The 23,979-nt window shown below is 42.1% G+C and overlaps 1 protein-coding gene across 1 annotated transcript; it reads right to left on the bottom strand.

The window, feature by feature from the left end:
- Nucleotides 1–1,183: 1,183 nt before the first annotated feature.
- LOC132897439 (legumain-like) lies at nt 1,184–22,788 on the bottom strand. The gene is made up of 13 exons (XM_060938712.1): nt 22,717–22,788; nt 22,467–22,564; nt 21,048–21,129; nt 20,869–20,954; nt 16,207–16,282; nt 15,266–15,328; nt 14,702–14,765; nt 14,487–14,605; nt 14,224–14,337; nt 5,992–6,201; nt 5,104–5,259; nt 1,337–1,404; nt 1,184–1,229 (listed from the first exon to the last, which is right to left on the bottom strand). The coding sequence occupies exons 1-13, from the start codon at nt 22,786–22,788 to the stop codon at nt 1,184–1,186; spliced, it is 1,254 nt and encodes a 417-aa protein (XP_060794695.1).
- Nucleotides 22,789–23,979: the final 1,191 nt, after the last annotated feature.

The raw sequence follows: 23,979 nt of genomic DNA on the forward strand, positions 1-23,979 counted from the left end.
AAGATTCTCTTCTGCCCCTGAATCTATGAGTGCAGAGAGGACATGGGTAGCGTCTGGCAGCTTCAATAGTATTGGTAATTTAAGCAAACAGGGCAACATAGATAAAGTAATAAAGCAAGGTTGAGATGAAACGGAAATACTGGTCATACACTGAGAGACAGGTGGAAATCAAACAGCTTGTTATGTTAGTAGGGAACACTGAATGATACTCCGCGACTACATTGAATGAGAGCTTAGCTTATATAGGTGAGGGATAATTGCTGAATGAGATGCAGGTGGCATAATTAGTCATCAGGTGACAGAGGGCGCTGTGACTGTTGGGGTTTGTAGTGCGAAGCTGCCATGTTTGGAGGCTGCTCTGAACTTGTGTTTTCAGTGCCATTACTGAGGCTCTTTATCATTTAAAAATATGCAACATTGCAGATATTCACACTGCAATTTCAAGTGTTTTAAATATTTCCAAAACAGTAAAACATGGTTCTTTGAGCTTTTTTTGCATTCCACACTAATCAGGAAGTAAATATTGGCACAGGAAATTAAAGTCTACGAGATGAGTTTGTCGCGAGAATCAGGAGATTGTGACCTCTAGTGGTCAGGAGTGGTACTGCAGGACACTGGACAGTGGAGCAGAAACACTTGTGCAATTTTAACAGTTTGCTGAAGTCAAATGAAAACCGAGCTCTTACTGTCAGTATTATTACGTGAAGTGATATTACTAACCCAGTTTATAAATCTGCTGAGCAAGCTGTTAAGAATTATATCATTACAGTATACTCACACATTAATGACACTAAATCTATCATCTTTTTAAATTAATAACACATTTAAAATGATGTCTAGCTGCTGCCTTTTGAAATCTTTTTAAAATCAAGTCATAGCATATCTACAGATTGTCTGTGGAGCACAATGCCGTCTAAATATACACATTTAACAAATAAACTTTTCTTTCTTTGCAAGTTCTTTATTATGGTCTTTAGTTCGAGTAAAACAATTAATAGGTTGATCAGTTTTTCCATCACAAGTACATCATGATCATTTTTGACTCACCATTAAGAAAAAAAGCAGGAAAAGTAAAAAAGATAATAATATTGGTTTTAATAAGATGATCTAAACAACATCCTCATATTACTGAAAGTAAGAAAATGTGGAAAAGAAAACGATCATGAAGTCGTGTGTGAGTTCTTCAGAATGTTATCTCCCGGCTAACATGAGTGATGGCTTCGGTGATGCTGATGGAGGCAAAGAAATTAGAAATGAAATTAGAAATGAAATTAGAAATGAAATTAGAAATGACTGGATGTGTTTAATTCCAGATTGACTGGAACACAGCACGTACCTCTCAACCTCCAAACCACACTCACACAGATTCACTAAAACCTGCAGGTGTGAATGAGTGACAACAAACTGCACAGAGAAAGAGAGAGAAAGAGAGAGAGAGAGATTAAGTTAATAAGTCCTCGTCATAAGTTTGTACACCCCTACTCATTCATAGCGTTTTCTGTATTTTGACTATTTTCTACATTGTAGAACAATACAGCTGAGTCAATTCAGAGATGAATTACTTTCTGTGTATTGTTCACTTGGAGGTGGACTGACACCAGAGTGACTCTCAGACTCTCAAGGTCAACGCTTTTTTATTGGCATTTCAACCATATACAGTTGGTACACGACAGAGTTAAAATGAAACAGCCATGGCCTGAAGGTTAGAGAAGCAGCTTTGGGCCCAGAGTGTTGCTGGTTTGATATCTGGAATCAGCAGGAAAAATGTGAGGGGATTTTAATGTCTGAACAGCACTTTCCCCTCCCTCTGTATCATGGCTGAAGTGCCCTTGAGCAAAGCCCCTAACCCCCAACTGCTCCCTGGGTGCTGTAGTATAGCTGCCCACTGCTCTGGGGACCTGTGTGTGTGTTCACTGCTTCAGATGGAGGAATTTCACTGGGCTTGAGTGTGACAAAAAATGGTTTCTTCTTCTTTGAAAGAACATTTCTCCAGGACCATGGTGCTACATTAAACATCACAGGATCACAAATCTTTTAGAACATAAAGTGCAAGCAGCCACTGCCAACCAGTTCCTGCTAATACTGTCCTAAGCATGATTGCTATGTTCCCAGCTGCTCATTACATTGCATGCATTTAGCAGATGCTCTTATCCAGAGCAACGCACAACATACCCAGTAGGCTCAAGGGCACATCAGCCATTCCTGCTGGTCCAGGGAATTGAGCCAGCAACCATTTGGTCCCAAAGTTCTTTCTCTACCCTTTATGCCATAGCTTACCCATGGATTTATACTCATTCAGAGCTGACTGTAGCCGTGTATTTTTGACTGCGGATTCGACTGTGTTTCTCTTCACATAAAATGGACATTGACAATGTTTACCTTCATAAAGTGCCACAGAAATTAATTAAAAAAACATATCAATGTGTTTAATATTAGCAACCTTCATTTGTTTGAATGACAAAGAGCACAGTTCAATCTCCCAAATAACAAGTGTCAGTAAACCTGCCGATTTTGACCAAACTACACACATGGACTCTATGAACTACACTTCCCAGAACTCACAGCGCCCTCTGTCTCCCGACTATTAACCACAGCTGTCACTCATCACCCTATTAGTCCCTCTGTCTATTTAAACCCCACTTTCACACCACTTTACTGTGAAGTATTGTTCTGCCTTTCCCAGTACATACCAAGCCTTGTTTATTTCTGACTGATGCACGTTTTCTTGACTTTAGCTTCTCCTCTCTCGTTTCCTCTCTTGCCTGTCCTCGTTAGCCCTGTTTGCCATTCACCTGACCATTGCTAGTTCTTTGGCCCTGATTTATGTCTCACGTTTTGGCTTGTGCACTGTTTGCTCTACACTCCTCTTCTGCACATACATCCATAAATGCCTGCACTGTGATAACAAGTTATTAAAAAAAACCCATACATTATTGCATAATATTCTGTATCAGCTTTTGACTTATTAGCATTGGTCTCAAATTTAGAAATTAATTTGAATTAATACTGCTAAGAAGTGGCATGTGGCATCATCATGTTTTTATGATGGTCACTGCTAGTTTGCAAGGAAATTCAAGGCCCAGAGAAAGTAAAACATGGGCTGAGGTGTCATTCAGTGTGAAATTGAAGATAACAAGAATGGACATTTCAACTTGGAACATAACATGATGATACTTTCAACATATTTTACACAATTTCTATGATTCACCTTGTGACTCATCACCATCTGGGCACAAATTTTTAAACGCACTTTGTAATTTTGTCAATATTTTGAATTTCATTATTTTTTCAGACCTCAGATTTTGACACAAAGTCAATGAAATATTATAGCTGTAGCACAAAAGGGGTCTGTAAACCCTAATATCGCTCACATTTATAAACTTTGCCATTCTGAGGACCTGATAAGAAAACAAAAACTGGCATTTAAACAGATAAGAAACTATTTTTTTATGTTTAAACCAAATTCATGTGACTAGTGATAATATTTTGGAGGATATAATGTATTACATTACAGACATTTAGCAGATGCTCTTATCCAGAGTGACATACAGTGAGCACACACACACACACAGCTCTTGGGGAACAGTTGAGCATTAGGTGCCTTGCTCAAGGGCACTTCAACCATGGATTTTTCTTACTGGTCTAGAGAATCAAGCCAGCAACCCTTTGGGCCTAAGGTTGCTTCTGTAACCTTGAGGCCATTGCTGCCCCATGAATATGTTTTGGATATAAAATCCTAACCATGGCTTCCAAGATAAAAAACAAAAAAAAAAAAGAAAGATGTTTTTAATGGAAAAATATTATATTTTGATGTTGGATTCAGTCAAAAAGACTTTGGTTTGAGGTTACAAGAAACAAACAAATATTTAGAAGATGACTCAGTAGAGTGCATACCTCCATCAAGCCACATATTATCAACATCAAAATCAAATCACTTGAACCTAGGATAATACTAAAGCTGTCCACCAAATTTCATCCAAATCCATTCACGACTTTTTGCGTTACTTTGGGAACAGACAAAAAAAAAAATCCTGGATCCACATACAAATCTGGATTTGCATCAAAAGCTAATCAGTTGTTCCTTGGCCCATGGCTCATCTTTCCTCAAAATTTCATCAAAATCCATTCACCACTTTTTAGGTTATGTTGGGAACAAACAAACAGAGGCAAAAACATATCCTTTTCCAACACACTTGGCAGAGATAATCTCATTCATCTCATCTCATTATCTCTAGCCGCTTTATCCTTCTACAGGGTCGCAGGCAAGCTGGAGCCTATCCCAGCTGACTATGGGCGAAAGGCGGGGTACACCCTGGACAAGTCGCCAGGTCATCACAGGGCTGACACATAGACACAGACAACCATTCACACCTACGCTCAATTTAGAGTCACCAGTTAACCTAACCTGCATGTCTTTGGACTGTGGGGGAAACCGGAGCACCCGGAGGAAACCCACGCGGACACGGGGAGAACATGCAAACTCCGCACAGAAAGGCCCTCTCCGGCCATGGGGCTCGAACCCAGGACCTTCTTGCTGTGAGGCGATAGCGCTAACCACTACACCACCGTGCCGCCTGGCAGAGATAATAATGAAAAAATCCGAGACATGCAGAAACACCCCTATTGAGGTGACAGAATTATCCACCTGCCTAAAGACCTGAGCAGGAGACACACCAGGGGGCCATTTAAACAGATTAAACACTGCACTGGTGAAAGCACATGTATTAATATGTTTTTATTCCATTTAGTCTCTCATAAATTACAGCATGTTAATAAAGCTAGCCTCATTTATTAATTTTACCGAAAATGTATGAATTGAGCCGTTAGTTCATGCTGTTTCTTTGATTTGGTGATGAAATAAATGTTCGATACTGAATGAGTTTATTTTTTAATTATTCAGTTCATTGTTTTGGAAAAATCACAAAATAAAGATGTTAATTAGCTTGTTAATGTTACTAATGATGTATTAATGTTGATGTTAGGGGAACACTGTGCAGTGGAATGTTAATGTTACTGTGGTTTTTCTAGTTCCTGTTGTCTGAAATGATCATAAGTCATGTTAGTCAAAAAAAACAAACACACACATACAGTACAGATACATACCGGCTCCTCTTCCCAGTTGAAGATCGTTTTTCTAAAATGCTCAGCCACAACTTTGAGTTCGTACGTGCGAGTCACCTCACGTTTTTCAGTCAGAGCTTGTGAAGTGTTTACGCACTCAGTAATCTTCTGCAGGGCTTCATCCACTGTCTTCCTCTTCTACAAATAAGACCATAATATACACATTTCAAATAGAAAGACATCGAGAGGAACTGTTTCTAAAATACAAAGGTCTTTTCACGTTCCATGATAATATGTAATTCATGACAAAATGAAAACAATTTTGACATCATGGCTAATTTTATTACAGAATTAAAAATCAAACACATGTCACATGTGGGGGCGGGGTTTATCATATAATGGGTGTGGTTTAAACTTGACCCAGAGGAGTAATGGCTGATGTGGGACACCTGACCATTGTTTCCCCCAATAATAAACACCGCTGAGTTTGTTACATTCTACTGTGACACAGACGGTTGCTGTTCAGATTCATTTACAAAATTTGCTGCACAAAAATAATCTCGACTTAAAAAGCATGTCAACATGAAATGTAACTACAAACAGATAAAAAAAAGTATGTCGTGTCAATTTTTAAAATAAAACATGTAGTCATTGCAGATTGCTGTGGTCGAAGAGGAATAAAACTCTTAGGGACATGCTGTTAGAGGAAAATGATCAACTTTTTTAGTGGTAACAGTAACTCTGCTTCATCACTCCACCTCTTCACTCAGTATTTTACTATAACAGCTACATGCAGTGTTTATTACTCCTATAATACAGGGTTATGTTGATGAATAAGAGTCAGGCTATGGATACAGTGAGTGTGAGTACTGAATCTGTTCAGAAATAAGGAGTGTAAATAATGCGGTGCAGTAGAAGTGGCTTACTCACTCTTTTAAGATCCTCATATTGCCTTTCCAGGGCTTGTCTTTTTTCTGGATCCTGTTCATTGTTAATCCTGTTTTCTTGGATTATCAGTGGAACTTCTGCAGTGTCGACCACATCGGATACTTGAATGTTCAGCGATTGGGATGTGTAGGCCTCACTGACAGACTTGGAGGATTCTCCAAGAAATTCACTCAACATTAACTTCAGCATGCGCTAAATAATGTCAGTTAAAGAAGAATAATTATGACATTACATGAAACAATCTAAGGATTTAAACACTGTCATTAACGTTTAATTGTCATAAATAATACAACACTTGCCAATGCCAGAGAACAAAATCATTAAGGATTTTTTTTATTCACAGAATGGTTCACTTTATTCCAAAATTGGCATATAATAATGATGTGCAGAAACCTTTAAGATATTCCATTTATTTTTATTGTACATTGTCATGTATTTCTCCTGGGCAGCCAAGTGCATACTGACTGCACCATGCTGGCATATGACTCGACATGGTTTCTCCAACACAAATAGTAAAATATCCCAGCTCCCTATGATGGAATATCCTCCTAATGGGTTCCTGCGCCATTGGCAATTCATTGACAAGAGCCTAGTGGAGCCCAAGCCTCAAGAGAGGGTGTGTGGGTGAGGAATATGATATACTGAATCACTGGGTCAGCTCACTGCTGGGTCAACTACCTCATTACCATCAAGGACCCATTGCTCAGAGACTCCACAAGGTTCAGTGACATGATGAAATGACTGTTCTGAACACTTGGCAAGGGCTTTTTTTGGGGGGTGCAGCCTGCATGGGCATGCCAAAGGCCAACATGTTGGTCTCCACTGAGGACCTCCCTCTAGAGGCCAACCTGGTGGCCTCCACTATAGAGCTCAGTCCAGAAGCCAACAGGGTGACCTCCAGCAGAATGCTCCCTTCAGAGGCTAACAGGGTGACTTCCACCAAAGAGCTCCCTCTATCGGCAGACAGGGCCACTTCCAATAAAGTGCTTCCACCAGAGGTCAACAAGGTTACCTCCGGCACCATGCTCCTGCTGGAGGTCAACCAAGTGACCGTCAGTGTCTGGCTTCTCCTGGTGGTCAACGAGACAATCTCCAATATCATTCCTTTGCAGGGGCCAGGATGGCCAAGTGGTTAAGGCTTTGGATTTAAGACCCAATAGATACATGTCTTTGTGAGTTCTCTTTGCCTGTTCTAGTTTATGCTTTGTGACAATGCTTGCCCCTTTTTGCAAGCCTGCTTTGTTAACCTTATGCCTTGGTTACTTACTAATAGTCTCTCTCTGTCACTCTCTCTCACTCTCTCTTTGGGAGTGTTTTTCCTGAGGTCAATTCCAGTGTATAGATACATTCATAGATGCACTGGGGCACATCATCAGTGATGTTTCCTGAGATCATTGCATGTTTTGGGTCTTTCAACATCAGACACCCTCACTCAGATGTTCCAGCCAGGGCCCGGCTTGTGTCCCAGCAGCATTGACCCACATTTTGGACCATTTTATCCAGATCCACCTAGAGGCCCTCTCTGCAGCTTCTATGGTGGATTTGATGGCACTCATCTTTACAGGTCCTGTGATACCAAGCCGGGTGTAGGTGTTACATAGGCAGCAAAGCCTCTACATCCTACTTCTCTGCACTCACAGCAAGGTTCTTTTGTGAGAGCTGGAGAGAAGCCATGACCACAGCAAACACCATCAGCCACCCTGCTTTCATGGGCATCAGACTGGGAGCTGTGAGTTGATCTTGGCAGGCAGCTCAAGTTCCCAAACCATGTGACATTAACCTCCTTGAGGCTAGATGTCATGTTAAAATTGACTTCTTCAAAGCAGGTCTTATTAATTGAGTGGACATTCCCTGGGAGGACTGCATGGAAGAGGCCAACAAGCAGAAGCAGCTCAATTAACACAAGCTGGTGGAGCAATGCTGAAGGAGTGGCTTGAAAGCTTGCTGTAAGTGCATAGAAGTGGGATGTAGAGGCTTTGCTGCCTGCTCCCTATGTAAGACCTACACTGTGCTCGGCATCACAGGAGCTGTAAAGATGAGAGCCATCAAATCCACCATAGAAGCTGCAAAGAGAGCTTCCAGGTGGATCTAGATAAAAAGGTCCAAAACATGGGACACAAGCCGGAGTCTGCCCTTGCCACAAGCCTTGTCATATTGAGGCTGTGGGATGGCTCCCAACCCAGCATGCCCAGGTAACACTATGTCCACCAGAGTTTTGTGTCTTAACTGAGACTCTGCCAGCTCCAGGCCATCTTGAGTGCTCCATTTCCTGCCTGTCCTCACCTCAGTCCCTGCCAATGCCACTCTGGATTCACTGGAGTCCTGAGACACCAGTGCCTCTCTTCTGCAGGAGACCCTGAACTCCTCCTCCAGGCTGCTGATAGGAAGCTGGAGTTTGTTGCTCCTACCGTACAGTGCTGCACTGCTGAGACTGTGTGGCAGACCCAGCCATCTACAGAGGTAACAGCTGATCTTTCTCTCTTGGGTCTCTACTGTAGACATTGTCACCTTGTTGCCCTTTGTCTGGCTGGAGTCTCATCACATCGCTCCTGTGGAGGACAGCCCCATATGGACAGTTGAAAGTCACACTTGGAAGATGCTCTGGACACTTATAGTAATGCTTTTATGGCTGAGGACTGCAGCTGACTTGCCAACTTTAGGACTGCAGTTATCATGAACAGTTTTGCACTCAAGTTTCCATCAATGAAGAGTTACAGCGGTTACACTTCCTGAGAGTCCTCAGGAAGTACAACCTAGACTCCAACCTGCTGCTGACCTTCTACCGCTCATCCATTGAGAGCCTGCTGACGTACTGTATCACAGTATGGTACGGCAGCTGCACAGCTGCAGACAGGAAGAGGCTCCAGAGAGTAGTAAAGGCAGCACAGATGATCATAGACTGCCCCCTCCCCTCCCTGATGGACATTTACACCTCACGCTGCCTCAGCAGAGCTAGGAACATTATCAAGGACAGCTCCCACCCTGGCTTTGATCTGTTTGACCTGTTGTCCTCATGGAGGCGCTACAGGTGCATCAAGACAAAAACAGTTAGATTCAAAAACAGCTTCTTTCCAAAAGCCATAACCACCCTGAATTCGAATATGCACTGACTTTATAGTCTAACTCTCACTGTGCAATACTTATAATGTGAAATACCTGGACTCTCCCTGTGCAATACTTATATGTGCAATACCTGGTCTCTCTCTGTGCAATACTTATAATGTGCAATACCCGGACTTTCCCGTGCAATACTATAATGTGCAATACTTATCATGTGCAATACCCAGACTCTCTCTGTGCAATGCTTATAATACTTAGAATGTGCAATACCCGGACTCTCTCTGTGCAATACTTGTAATACTTAGAATGTGCAATACCTAGACTCTCTCTGTGCAATACTTATAATATGCAATACCCCACTGCATAAATGTGGAACACAACACTGTATATAGCACCCCCCTTTTTTCACCCCTTCTCTTTTTTATTGCAGATTTTATATTTTATACTGTTTGCACTGTGATTGGAGTTGCTTTTAATCTCATTGTACATGTGTATAGTGACAATAAAGGCATTCTATTCTATTCTATTCTATTCTAAATGAGGATGAGTTCTCTTTTGAGTCTGATTCCTCTCGAGGTTTCTTCCTCATGTCAACTGAGGGAGTTTTTCCTTGCTACTGTTGCCATAGGCTTGCTCATTGGGAAGAGATTAGGGATAAAATTAGTTCATGTTTAAAGTCATTAAAATTCTGTAAAGTTGCTTTGTGACAATGCCTGTTGTTAAAAGCGCTATAAAAGTAAACTTGACTTTGTACACCAGCAGAAGCCAGAAGATATGGGGCAAGATGCCATGTTGGTATATCCATTCCTTGAACCTGCCAGGTAAACCAGACTTGTCTACTGTGGACAGCCAAGCTTCAAGGTTCTTGATGGTTGACTAGATAGATGCTGCATCCCTGAAGCTACAGTCAAAGACCTTGCCAAAATTAGTGACTTTTATTTCCGTTTCCGGTTGAGAGTACATTGTGCGCATTCTGGCTGCCACTTCTCACCAGAGTCTTTTATTTTATCTCATCTCATCTCATTATCTCTAGCCGCTTTATCCTTCTACAGGGTCGCAGGCAAGCTGGAGCCTATCTCAGCTGACTATGGGCGAAAGGCGGGGTACACCCTGGACAAGTCGCCAGGTCATCACAGGGCTGACACATAGACACAGACAACCATTCACACTCACATTCACACCTACGGTCAATTTAGAGTCACCAGTTAACCTAACCTGCATGTCTTTGGACTGTGGGGGAAACCGGAGCACCCGGAGGAAACCCACGCGGACACGGGGAGAACATGCAAACTCCACACAGAAAGGCCCTCGCCGGCCCCGGGGCTCGAACCCAGGACCTTCTTGCTGTGAGGCGACAGCGCTAACCACTACACCACCGTGCCGCCCCTTTTATTTTATTTTCTCTTCTTTTTTTTTTTACTTTTTTTATCTTTTAATTAATTATTTTTGTGTGTGTGTGTTTGTGTAGGTTGATGTTTATTTTTGTTTGAGTGTTTTTGCCCACCGGTTATGGTGTAGCTCTGGACCCAGTTTTGGGTGTCAGTTCCCTCCAGGCCTTGGTTCGTCGTGGGTGATGCCTGTGCTCCTAGCTATGGACTGCAGTGAGCTCATTGCTCATTTTAACATTGGGGTTGTCCAGCCCTCTGTGCAGCTGTGTTTTAGTGCTTGGCGTGATGTTCCAAGCGATGTTGCTCGGTGGCGTTGTGGCAGCTGTGCAGGTGGTTTGGGACATACCAGCACTCTGTGTGGCAGTGCATCTGTGCTCACTTTGTGGATCCATGGCGTGGTGTTCCGAGTGATGTTGCCCGGCTGATGTTGCCCGGCAGCATCACAGCAGCTGTGCTGGCAGTGTGGGACGTGTTTTCATGCGCCTTTTGGTGGGACTGTGGCTGCTACACCATTGGAATGACATCCTGACCTCTATTTGGTGGACTTTTTTTTCCCCTGTAATTGTAAAGTGACCTTGGGTTTTGACAAAGGCGCTATATAAATTTAACCTATTATTATTATTATTATTATTATTATTATTATTATTATTATCAGAGGCATGGTGGTGTAGTGGTTAGCCCTGTCACCTCACAGCAAGAAGGTCCGGGTTCGAGCCCTGTGGTTTCTGTGTGGCGTTTGCATGTTCTCCCTGTGTCCGCGTGGGTTTCCTCCGGGTGCTCCAGTTTCCCCCACAGTCCAAAGACATGCAGGTTAGGTTAACTGGTGACTCTAAATTGACCGTAGGTGTGAATGTGAGTGTGAATGGTTGTCTGTGTCTATGTGTCAGCCCTGTGATGACCTGGCGACTTGTCCAGGGTGTACCCTGCCTCTCGCCCGTAGTCAGCTGGGATAGGCTCCGGCTTGCCTGCGACCCTGTAGAACAGGATAAAGCGGCTAGAGATAATGAGATGAGATTATTATCGACTGGTTTCTCAGTGATAGATGGTATAGGAATGCCATCCACAAAAAAGCAGAACTTGGTCATCACTTTTCCTCTCTTCAGGACCATGGACCTGGATTCCGTTGGTTTAAAGCTCATTCTTTCTGAAGAAATAAGTTTTACCAGGCCCTGAAGGCTCCATCTGCTGACAGGAACTGATGTAGTGGTGGCCATCAGGTCATCAACATAGGCTCTGATGGGGGGCTGCTGGATACTGGATTTGGACAGGGGCCTCTGCATGCCATCTCAGTTGCCTTGAACACCATATTCATGGCAAGGGTGAAAAGAATAACTGAGCTGGTACAGCCAGTTATGATCCCTTTCTCAAGCCAGTGACAGTCAGATGTTGAGCTCCCAGAAGTGACTCTAAGCCTGAAGTTGCCATCATTGTTTTATGGGGGGGGGGGGGGGGAATGATGACCCCTGTCCCTTTTTGCCAGCCTGTTTTGTATACCAGCTTTTGGGCGGGGGATCTTATGCCTTGTTTATTTACTATTAGTCTCTCTCTCTCTCTCTCTCTCTCTCTCTCTCTCAGGGAGTGTTTTTCCTTAGATCCATTCCAAAAGTTTCACCTGTTTGGCTAGCAATAAAAACTGCATGTTTCAAAGTTGGCGGCTCTCTTTCCTTGCTTTTGTGCTTTTTCCTCTCTGATGTTGTTTACTGTCTAGAAGACTGTGACCTTCTGGATATTTTTGTTATGCTGTTTCTTTGGTTAAATTTGAGTTGTTTAATACATTATTTAATGCTGCAAAATGGTGTGTTTCCTGTATTCATCATGGTCTTGTGAGCCAGATTGTGACCTGACAGAGGCTCGTCTGGGATCATTGTCTTATACAGGGTCCATCATTCATATATTTAAGGGAAGGGGATATATGTGTTGCCTGTGTTAATCCATATATTATGGCTTAGTTCAGAGTTGGTGCATGGTGAGCCATACTGTAGATGTGCTTCACACACTGCCTGTTGTGTGTGTTTCTTTAATCCTAGGTAATGACCTTGCTGGTAATAAAGTATGGCCTGAGGGGGTATTAACACCTTCTGTAGCCACTGTCCCACCACTTTTGTCAAAATTGGATGAATGTGCAGCTCAATCTCCAGAGGTGTCTCCAGTGTGTGCTGTGATGCATGCCGAGAGTCATGCTGAGGCAAATTTGTTTTCACTGATGTCAGAACAAACTAAAGGACCACACATAAAGGATATGGTTCCTTTTGTCAGGTTTCCCTCCATCTGTCTCCTGTTGTGAGGTGGTGGAGGAGCAACGTGCTGACCCATACTTGTTGGAGCTGGTTAACTTTTTCCATCCATAGGACGACATGAAAAGTGCTGATCAGGGTTAGTTTCTTCAAGGTGAGCTGCTGTTGAGCAAATGGGTGCTGTGTGGTGACAGTTCTGTGGTTGACTCAACTGTTCATGTGGTAGTTCCAACCAAATTCCATGATATGGTCTTGAAGTTGTCTCGTGATAGAGATGGTCATCTTGGAGTGCAAAAAACATATGACTGCATATTGCAGTATTTCTTTTGGCCTTGGTTAAAGTGTGATGTTGCTACCTATATTAGAACATGTTACACCTGTCAACTTACAGTAAAGCCAAACCAGTCCAATAAGCCTGCTCCTCTGGTGCCAATTCTGGCAGTCAGTAAGTCCTTTGAGCAATAGATTGTGTGGATCCTCTACTTCACTCTGAGGCTGGCAGCACATATTTGTTAACTGTTATGTGTCAGAGCACAAGGTATCCTGCAGCTTGTCCACTCCGTACCATAACCATCAAATCAGTGGTGAGAGTGCTGACTCACTTTTTTTTTCTATTTTTGGCATTCCTTCTGTCATACAGAGTGATCAAGGTTTGAACTTTACATCTTGCTTGTTTTCACAGGTTTTAAAAGAACTACATATCAAACATCATTGTACATCTGCATAACATGCACAAAGTTGTGGTGTGTGAGAGAGATTTCATCAGACTCGAAAATCTTTGTTGCATGCTTATTGTATGGAGTCAGACCAGGACTGGGAAAAGGGTTTGCCATGGCTTCTGCTGTCTGTCAGGGAGGGAGTACAAGAGAGCATGGGGTTTAGCCCAAACGATCTTGTGTTTGGCCACACTGTGAAGGGTCCACTGGCAGTTTTGCAAACAGACTGGAAGGAGGCTAACCCACCTGTAAACCTTTTAGACTATGTAAATGGTTTTAGACAATGGTTTTAAACAGCAGGTGAGTGGGTGCAAGACAAGTTGGCAACCACTCAGGCCAAAATGAAAAAAAAATGTTATGATTGTTGAGAAGAAAGGCATGAGTTTGGCCTTGGCTCTCCTCCCAATTGTGAGTTCTCCATTCCAGGCTAAATTCATGGGTCCATACTCTATTTTAAAGAAAGTCTTTGAGTAAAATTATATCATTGCAACTCCTGACTGCTGAAAAGACACTCAGTTGCATCACATGAACTTGCTAAAGCCATACAATGCCCCTGTGGTGCCAAGAGTTACTGAACCGCTAATGCGAGATTCCGCTAATGCAAATTATTTACTTTATTTAATGCTGCAAAATGATGTGTCCCCCCTCTTTGTCATGGCCTTGTGAGCCAGGTTGTGACAGCTGTTTGTAGATCACCTGACCTTTGCCTGTTTCTCTACATTGTTTCTGCCTCCCAATTTGAACCTGTTTGTGTGCCCTTTTAACAAACACTCTAAACCTACACTTGCATCCACCTCCATTACATGACATACATACCTTGTCCCCATAGTGACATGGTGTCTCAGTCACTCCTGCCTTCCTCGCATCCTTACTCACATGTTTCTCCAGGTAGGAAAACTGCTCTCCAAATGAAGTCATGGTAAGTTTTACCTTTAGAGTGAAGTGAAAAGGAACAGAAAAAAATGAATGATGTTCAATTCAAATACATTACAATTATGCAATAAATTAAATGAAAGTTTTGTAGTGTAAAAATAATTTATTAAAGAATTAATTCCTCAAAATAATCCAAAAACTCTTACCGTCTCCATGTGCTGTAGCCAGTTAAAGGTGAACATATCAGAAAGAAAGGTATTTCTTTCCTTGTTGAAGAAACAAGCATAGGTATATTCATCAGGCTTGCATGAAGAAACTGCATACACTGAAATTCAAGGTTAACAGTCTTTCAGAAACATGAGCAGAATGTACCTAAACATATCAGAACTGTGAATTTTCCATCAGTAGATATGGTACTAACCGTTGCTCTCAGACAGATGATCCAGCATTGATCCAGAACAACATGCTTCCAAATAAATGACCATCTACAAACATTGACCAGGTTGTACAAAAGATCAGCAAACACACACACACACACAAGAACAAATGTAAATACACATACAAAAATATAAATGGTTTAATGTTTTAGGGTTATTATTTTGGGGTCATTTTCTTGGTTTATAAATAAGAATGTTGGGGAGGAACGTGTACCGTAAATAGAACAGGTTCTTATCATGTTAACACTAGAATCAGCGGCCAATTGTATCTCCCTGACTTTGTGTTGTGACCTTGCCTTTGTTGAGCGCTCTAATTTTGATGAGATTGCTGATATCTGATTTTGTGATCTTGGTTTGCCTTTTGACCACTTTTTTTTTTCCCCAAAATTGTTGTTCTATTAGAGTGTTTTGTGAAGGACCTTGACTCTCTTGACCTTGATTTCCCTGCTCATAAACCTTTTCTATATGGATTCTTGCTCTGCCTCTGAGAGCCCTGGGTTACAGAGATGTTCTGAAATGTAAATTAGGGGTTAAAGTACTTACTGTACCTTTGAAAATTTGTGACTCTGTGACATCGCCTTCACTGTCTGAATGAGGTCATGGGCATAAAGCTGTAACAGGAGAAAAAAGATCATTATGTTTCATGACCTCAGTAGTAGATGGATCTGATACTCTGATGGAAATGAGTTCTTACTAATATTCAGTTTCATTGAAATCAAAACAACTCAACAAGCTGATGTTTCAACTGTACAACACCCTATAATGATGTGTCACATCTGCACCAGCGACCGTTCAAGACTCCACTTCCCAGCATTCACAGTGGACTTCAAACATGGCCACCATGGACTACAGCACCTCTCCTGCACATCACCATTCACTGTCACCTGTTTACTACCAGTAATTGCACCTGGACAATCACTATTATAATCATTTAAGCACTCTCACTGCACCTAGTCTTTGCAATGTAATGCTCAGTGTGTCCTGCTTGACTTTACCAAGCCTGGCTAGTTTCCATATTGAGATTCTGGTTTATGGTGGTGTAGTGGTTAGCACTGTTGTCTCATAGCAAGAAGATTCTGGGTTTGAGTCTACTGGCTGCTGGGGACCTTTCTGTGTGGAGTTTGCATGTTCTCCCTGTGTCTGTGTGGGTGTGCTCTGGTTTCCTCCAAAGACATGCAGGTTACGGTAGGTTAATTGGTGGCTCTAAATTGACTGTTGGTGTCAATGGTTGGGTTCTGGTTTTGACTTTGTTTTGTATTTTTGGGCTTTGCCCTTTGACTCTGCCTTTGACCTTCATTTTGTGCTGAATCTCAGCATTTCCTGTTTTTGATTCTGGTTTTGTTTCTACTTTATGATTTGGGTTTGTTTGCCTGTGTGCTCTTAATAAAGTCTTTTTCTGCTTTTACATCCCTCTGTTGCTTGCATAACCAGCACTATGTAAGAGATCTGAATACGACCTAGAAGGAGGAGGAAAATTTACTAAACTTACTGTGGAGTTAGGAAAGTGAAAAAATCCTTTATTTCCATGGTCTGATAAGTAGATGAAGATGGTATCATTTTCACCACTGAAAGAGAATAAATATTAAAATAAGATATATTGTCATAAATGTTATCAAAATGTGGTGTTTATTTTATAGATTCCTAACTACATTGTTCCCATGACAACTGATGATGCAAACAAAATCACAAACCTGCCAACCTTCACATGTTTTGTGTACGAGCTCCACATTTTAATGTCAGAAAACACGGCAGTGTCTTATCACTCAAAAATAGACAAAAAGAAGAATCTTCTCCCCCACACCCCCCAATAAAAAACAGGAGATGAACCAATTGAACAGATGCACAGCAGCAGCTTGTGCTCATGACTTTGTGTTGCATGATGATATTAATATCTACACAGCCTCAAATGAAATAAAGTGGAGAGGATATCACACTCGGCTTATGTGAGTGAACCTTTGAGCAAACCAGGTAAAAAGAGTTGCCAGGTTTCAGCAAAATTTTCCAGCACAACTGCATCTCAAAATCCACCTGAAAGATCTTAAACTAGCCCCAAATTTTGGGTATTAGAAAAAGGTGATGTTTTTCTTCCTTTTTCAGTCTTTGTGGGAAATGCTCACTGTGACACACACACACACACACACACACACACACACACACACACACACACACACCTATTTCTGATGTATGGATATTAGTCACTCAATAATCCCCCTTTCCCTCTCACAATCTGTACAATATCTAATCATTGAAAAGGTTCTGTACATCATTTCTACACTGTCTGCACTTTCTTAGATTTAATTTTGATTATTTGTTATCAAAAACATCTGTTAATAACTCTCCGATCCTCTGAGTCTCCTATCAGCATGGGGCAGTGTGATTCCTGCCTCAATGAGCCTCTTTTAGCTCTTGTTGCAGTTCTCATTTTGACCACTAGGTGCAATAACAACTCTATGGAGCAAAGTGGGGCAGTCTACCATTGGACAACATCGAGAAAGGTGAGTGAATGCAATGTCAGATTATATCTGTCAAATAGCAACTAGAGTGGTGCTTGAAAGTTTGTGAACCCTTTAGAATTTTCTATATTTCTGCATAAATATGACCTAAAACATCATCAGATTTTCACACAAGTCTTAAAAGTAGATAAAGAGAACCCAGTTAAACAAATGAGACAAAAAATATTGTACTTGGTCATTTATTTATTGAAGAAAATGATCCAATATTGCATACCTGTGAGTGGCAGAAATATGTGAACCTTTGCTTTCAGTATCTGGTGTGACCCCCTTGTGCAGCAATAACTGCCACTAAACGTTTGCGGTAACTGTTGATCAGTCCTGCACACCGGCTTGGAGGAATTTTAGCCCGTTCCTCCGTACAGAACAGCTTCAACTCTGGGATCTTGGTTGGTTTCCTCACATGAACTGCTCGCTTCAGGTCCTTCCACAACATTTCGAATGGATTAAGATCAGGACTTTGACTTGGCCATTCCAAAACATTAACTTTATTCTTCTTTAACCATTCTTTGGTAGAACGACTTGTGTGCTTAGGGTTGTTGTCTTGCTGCATGAACCACCTTCTTTTGAGATTCAGTTCATGGACAGGTGTCCTGACATTTTCCTTTAGAATTCGCAGTTATAATTCAGAATTCATTGTTCCATCAATGATGGCAAGCCGTCCTGGACCAGATGCAGCAAATCAAGTCCAAACCGTGATACTACCACCACCATCACATCCCATACCATACCATACCATACCATACCATCACAGATGGGATAAGGTTCTTATGCTGGAATGCAGTGTTTTCCTTTCTCCAAACATAACACTTCTCATTTAAACCAAAATGTTCTATTTTTGTCTCATCCATCCACAAAACATTTTTCCAATAGCCTTCTGGATTGTCCACGTGATCTTTAGCAAACTGCAGATGAGCAACAATATTCTTTTTGGAGAGCAGTGGCTTTCTCCTTGCAACCCTGCAATGCACACCATTGTTGTTCAGTGTTCTCCTGATGGTGGACTCATGAGCATTAACATTAGCCAATGTGAGAGAGGCCTTCAGTTGCTTAGAAGTTACCCTGGGGTCCTTTGTGAGCTCGGCAACTATTAGATGCCTTGCTCTTGGAGTGATCTTTCTTGGTCGACCACTCCTGGGGATGGTAACAATGGTGTTGAATTTCCTCCATTTGTACACAATCTGTCTGACTGTGGATTGGTGGAGTCCAAACCCTTTAGAGATGTTTTTTTCACCTTTTCCAGCCTGATGAGCATCAACAATGCTTTTTCTGAGGTCCTCAGAAATCTCCTTTATTTGTGCCATGATACACTTCCACAAACATGTGTTGTGAAGATCAGACTTTGATAGATCCCTGTTCTTGAAATAAAACAGGGTGCCCACTCACACCTGATTGTCATCCCATTGATTGAAAACACCTGACTCTAATTTCACCTTCAAATTAACTGCTAATCCTAGAGGTTCACATACTTTTGCCACTCACAGATATGTAATATTGGATCATTTTCCTCAATAAATAAATGACCAAGTATAATATTTTTGTCTCATTTGTTTAACTGGGTTCTCTTTATCTACTTTTAGGACTTGTGTGAAAATCTGATGATGTTTTAGGTCATATTTATGCAGAAATATAGAAAATTCTAAAGGGTTCACAAACTTTCAAGCACCACTGTATTTTTAAATTGGTCACTCAAATCGTGCTGTAAATAAAGTTCTTATGAATATCAAACATCAGAATGGTTTGACCGTGACATGGTTGTTCGTGCCAGGTGGGTTGGTTTGAGCAGAACCAGTGCATTAATATAAACCTATGATTTGCAGCTGTGCTACTGTCTGAGTGCAACAGTGGCCACACCCTGGGCAATGGCTTCGACTGGCTGGCTAAACTTGGTGAGGGTAGTCGTTGGGTCACAAACCCTCAGTGACTTGGGGCTTGTCCACCCAGGCATGCGAAGACTGGCTCCAGTGGACTGGGCAGATTAGGTACCAACGAGGCCCAACAGCAAGAAAGGCAGTGTCGGCAGGTGTTGTGGAGCACCTAGAGCAGGATGGGACACATAGAAATCCTAGTCATCCACTGCAGCAAGAAGGGTCTCCAGGTGTAATGGTCTCTGTGCCACTGGGTCAAGGTTCCTTCTGCTGAGAGAGTGGAATTGCCCCCATGCAATGGCTCTTCCACTTAAAATAGCTCACGTGCAAATGTCTGTGAACAAACTCACTCACCTGGCCATCAACACTAAATCCCAGGTCCTGCAGTGACGGGGCGTGGTGGAAGGGACAGGTGGAGGTAACCACTGGAGGTCCTAGTCACAGGCCTACATGTGGGCGGCCTGTGGACCAGTGGTCGTCGCTTTATGCACCGGACAATGGAGAACCCCAGCAGCATCCCAGGTGACTGAGCAGCCTGTTCAGGATGGCACCGCTCACCCTAACTAGGGAGGGGCCTAGAAAAGGTGGCCCAAACAAAGCTTGCCCAGACCATCCCGGCCAGCACACCACGGTTGGCAGGTTTACCCACCCTGTGGGTGATTCAAATGGTTCCGATGATAACTTACCAAGACTGTCTGAGGTGATTTTGGTCTCACTATCAGTCTCAAGAAAACACAAGTAATGGGTCAAAACACTGAGAACCCACCCATCATAATGATCTCTGATCAAACATTAGAAGTAGTCAATGACTTCGTTTACCTGGGTTTAACCCTTTCCAACTCCCTCTCTCACAACTCCGAGTTGAACAAATGCGTTGGTAAGGCCACAACCACAATGTTGAGACTCATCCAAAGAGTTTGGAACAAGAGGAAGCTAACTGCATGCATGAAGATCAAGGTGGACAATGCATCTGTCATCAGCATTCTTTGAGCAAGACATGGACCCTTAGAGCCTGTCAGGAGAAAAGGCTAAATACATTCCACATGCAAAATCTTCGACAAATCCTCAACATTAAGTGGCAGGATAAAATTCAAAACAATTCAGACAAGTCTTGGAATGCGCAGGCACCACATCAATGTTTAGCATCTTGAAGCAAAGATGTATGCGTTGGATGGGTCACATGGTTCAAATGGCAGACAGTAGGATCGCCAAGGGTCTTCTGCATGGTGAGCTTGCTCAGGGAAAAAGACCGATTGGTCAGCCATACCGTACCTGCACTACAAGGATGCCTTCAAATGTGATTTCAAAGAAATGCACATTGAGATGAACACCTTGGCAGAGTGCAAAAGGGACAGGGGCTCCTGGAAGCAAACAGTGAAGCTGATCTTGCTACCTTTGAGAATGCGCAGACCTGGGCAGCAAAAGAAAAACAGTTGAAGTGACACACTCAACCACAGCCTACCCACCAGCCCACAAATTAGGCTACAACAGCTCCTTACACTTGTGATGCATCTGGAAGAGTATGTGATACTCGTGTAGGACTTAACAGTAACAGCAAAAGTGCAGAAATCAAACCTGCAGAAATCAAATGGTCTCTCAAGACTGAAGTTGCCAAGGACTGTCTGAGCTGCTGTTCTAGAAATTAACCAACACCTTCTGACCAGAATCCAGGATTCAGCAGTTATTTAAGGAAGTTTAGTAAAGTATGTTGTCATAGATCATCTGAATTAGATGTGGAATTTGGTGAATAAAGATAAAAGAGATGGTTTCTACCTTTGTATTACTTTTTTTGGTCCTGTTTTCTTGACAGCAGCTGAATCTCCACGGAGTACAGCCAGAAAGTTTTCAGCTGATACATCCTGATAATGAACAGTTATTTAAAACAATTAATTCATCTTAACAAAAATAACTAATCAGAATATTTATTTATTCCATGTTACAGGACACATTACTGTTCCAGTGTAGTCCTTTAGAACCCCAGGGTAAACATTTGGGCCATTTGGTACATTGATGATGTTTCCAGGAAAGGGATTTCTGAACAAAAATATGACAGACAAGTAATATAATTATCTATAATTAATAATTATCTCATCTCATCTCATCTCATCTCATTATCTCTAGCCACTTTATCCTGTTCTACAGGGTCGCAGGCAAGCTGGAGCCTATCCCAGCTGACTACAGGCGAAAAGCAGGGTACACCCTGGACAAGTCACCAGGTCATCACAGTGAGTAATAATTTTGTTCCACATGTTAGATTGTGGGGCGGCACGGTGGTGTAGTGGTTAGCGCTGTCGCCTCACAGCAAGAAGGTCCTGGGTTCGAGCCCCGGGGCCGGCGAGGGCCTTTCTGTGTGGAGTTTGCATGTTCTCCCCGTGTCCGCGTGGGTTTCCTCCGGGTGCTCCGGTTTCCCCCACAGTCCAAAGACATGCAGGTTAGGTTAACCGGTGACTCTAAATTGAGCGTAGGTGTGAATGTGAGTGTGAATGGTTGTCTGTGTCTATGTGTCAGCCCTGTGATGACCTGGCGACTTGTCCAGGGTGTACCCCGCCTTTCGCCTGTAGTCAGCTGGGATAGGCTCCAGCTTGCCTGCGACCCTGTAGAAGGATAAAGCGGCTAGAGATAATGAGATGAGATGTTAGATTGTTATATTTGTTTAAATCTCTGCCCTGGAAAATGAGTAAAATACTGTAACATTCTTGTATAAGACTGTAATGTGTGTTCCATTGTGAGATGTTTATGTGATGTCACTCTGGAAATAAATTACAGGATGTATAATTTAAAAAAAATGCACATACTAATCCACTGTCCTGTTGCTTAACAGATTAAAATAATAAAGATTAAAAATAAAGTCTGGTGTGTTGGATAAGACTTTCCCAGAGGGTGGACCAGGACATGCTTCTTTTGTCCTTTTATTCCTCAGCTCACAAGAGGGCGAGAAGCTCGAGTGGGAACTTGTTGGAAAGGACTCAGCAAGAAGGAGGAGTACATGCATGAATTTCAGGTCAAATAAAGTACCAAAACATGGTCCAATTGGGCCCAGGTTGGGTTCATTGAACGCCTCTTGGCGAGCCCTATGCACCTGTAAATGTTTCCAGATCTGGGCCTTTCACTTTGGAAATTAATATCTTTTAAATTTGGGTGCACAAGGCTCCTATTTCTCAGGGTTGTGGGGCTCCAGTGGGTCAGGTGCGGCCCCGTTTGGTCTGGGCTGACGTGAGGAACATTAAAGTAAATTATTTTTTTACGAATAACATAAACGTATTTTACATCACCACAATGAAATGTATTTTTTAATTCTCATGTCATCTAATCTGAGAGTATTTTCTCACTATTTATCACGGCCCACTTCTCCTACAGTGCACCATACTCACTGTTGCTCATAAGCGACATCATCATACATCATCACCACAATCTGCTCGTCTGGAACACCATTCTGGTGTACGATCTGGTAAGCGTGACACACGTTGGCCTGTAACAGAAAAGGTCCTTGAAAAGAAATCATTTAACTGAGCTTTAAGCATAAAAGCAATTTTTCAAAAGTACCTAGAACATATTAGCATTACATATGTATGACATCTGAAGTTAACACTAAATTTAAGTCACTGCATTTAATATTCACACCTGTACAGCATAGTCTTCCCAACCATTTGAACCTGCTGCCAGGAGAACCCACTGTTTGCCCTTACTGGCCATGTTGATGGTCCTACAAAGCAGAAAACTGAAACTCAAGTGTCATTGGGCCAACAAGAGAATTCACAAAACTAACAATAATGAATTAAATTTAATCACAAAGAATCATAGCAGAGTTTTGGTATGTTTTTCTGATGTCTGGGTGAGTTTTCCTCTGCTTTCATCCCACTTCCTAAAAACATGCCAGTAGGTGGATAGGTTCAGGTAACTTGTCGGTATGTGAATGAGTGTGTGAATGAGTGCACATGGTGCCCTGTGATGTCCTGGCATACATTACCATCCCGGGTGATCTCACACCACATTCTATAATTTCTTTTTAATTGGATTACTGGTGCTGAATAAAAACTGTTGATTCTTACCTGTTTTCTCTCCTGTGATGGCTTCAGCTCAGTGGGACTTTGAGTGAGTGTCCTGAAAAGGTGCATCAGGAGTTTTTATACCCAACAAACAGTCCACTTTCAGTTCTTCTCCCAAGCTATCAGCAAGTTTTGGTTTTGGCATACCTGGAAACACAGTGCATGGTACACAAAATGTCATTAAATTTGGCTTTAAAATACACTGGACATGTCTAACAATGTGATATCACTGAACCTTCTGTATCTTCAGTTTGTATATAAACCATGTGCAATAAAGCTTTTACGTATTTTTCAGTGTAGTAAATGCTACCTGTAATAGCTGTGAGGTTCAGACAGAGATATAATCTGCACCCCCTTCTGGGAAGATTTATTTTCAAACTCAAGCTTAATGGACTCTTTTTTACTTTCTTCATCACTTTCAGTATCATGCATCACTCTTCAGTATGTTTCAGTGATTCAGTACAATTCACAGTACCGTACATCACTCTTCAGTGATTCCACAGAAAAAGTCTTGTGTCACATAATAATCAGAAGGTGCAGCTTGTTGTTATTTATGATTTATTTTATTGTGATTATAGAACTTCCCACTGAGGGAAGAACAGTAATGTGTGTTGTAATCGTGAAGAGTGCCTCTACAACGCTAATGATGATCTGTTTAAGTTTCAGGAAGTGCGCTGAGCCTGAGCCATCAGCTCTTCATCAAGCTCCCCTTTACTCGTTCTCTTACTCCACCTTTACAGGCCTCCCTCTGACCAGCCTTCACAAAAAATTAGTAGGGTGTTGTTTGGTGGTTGTTGTGGTCTTACACGACATTGCTAGTGTGTTGCTTTGTTTATAG

Source organism: Neoarius graeffei, chromosome 14 (assembly GCF_027579695.1).
Source record: "Neoarius graeffei isolate fNeoGra1 chromosome 14, fNeoGra1.pri, whole genome shotgun sequence".
Taxonomy (NCBI): domain Eukaryota; kingdom Metazoa; phylum Chordata; class Actinopteri; order Siluriformes; family Ariidae; genus Neoarius; species Neoarius graeffei.

Excerpts from the sequence above, each read along its gene's own strand:
- LOC132897439 (XM_060938712.1), bottom strand. The coding sequence starts at position 22,788 with ATGGCCAGTAAGGGCAAACAGTGGGTTCTCCTGGCAGCAGGTTCAAAT. Across the intron at positions 5,260-5,991 it reads AATATGAGGATCTTAAAAGA|AAGAGGAAGACAGTGGATGA; the intron begins GTGAGTAAGCCA and ends TCTTATTTGTAG. Across the intron at positions 1,230-1,336 it reads TGTGGTTTGGAGGTTGAGAG|CATCACCGAAGCCATCACTC; the intron begins GTACGTGCTGTG and ends TGCCTCCATCAG.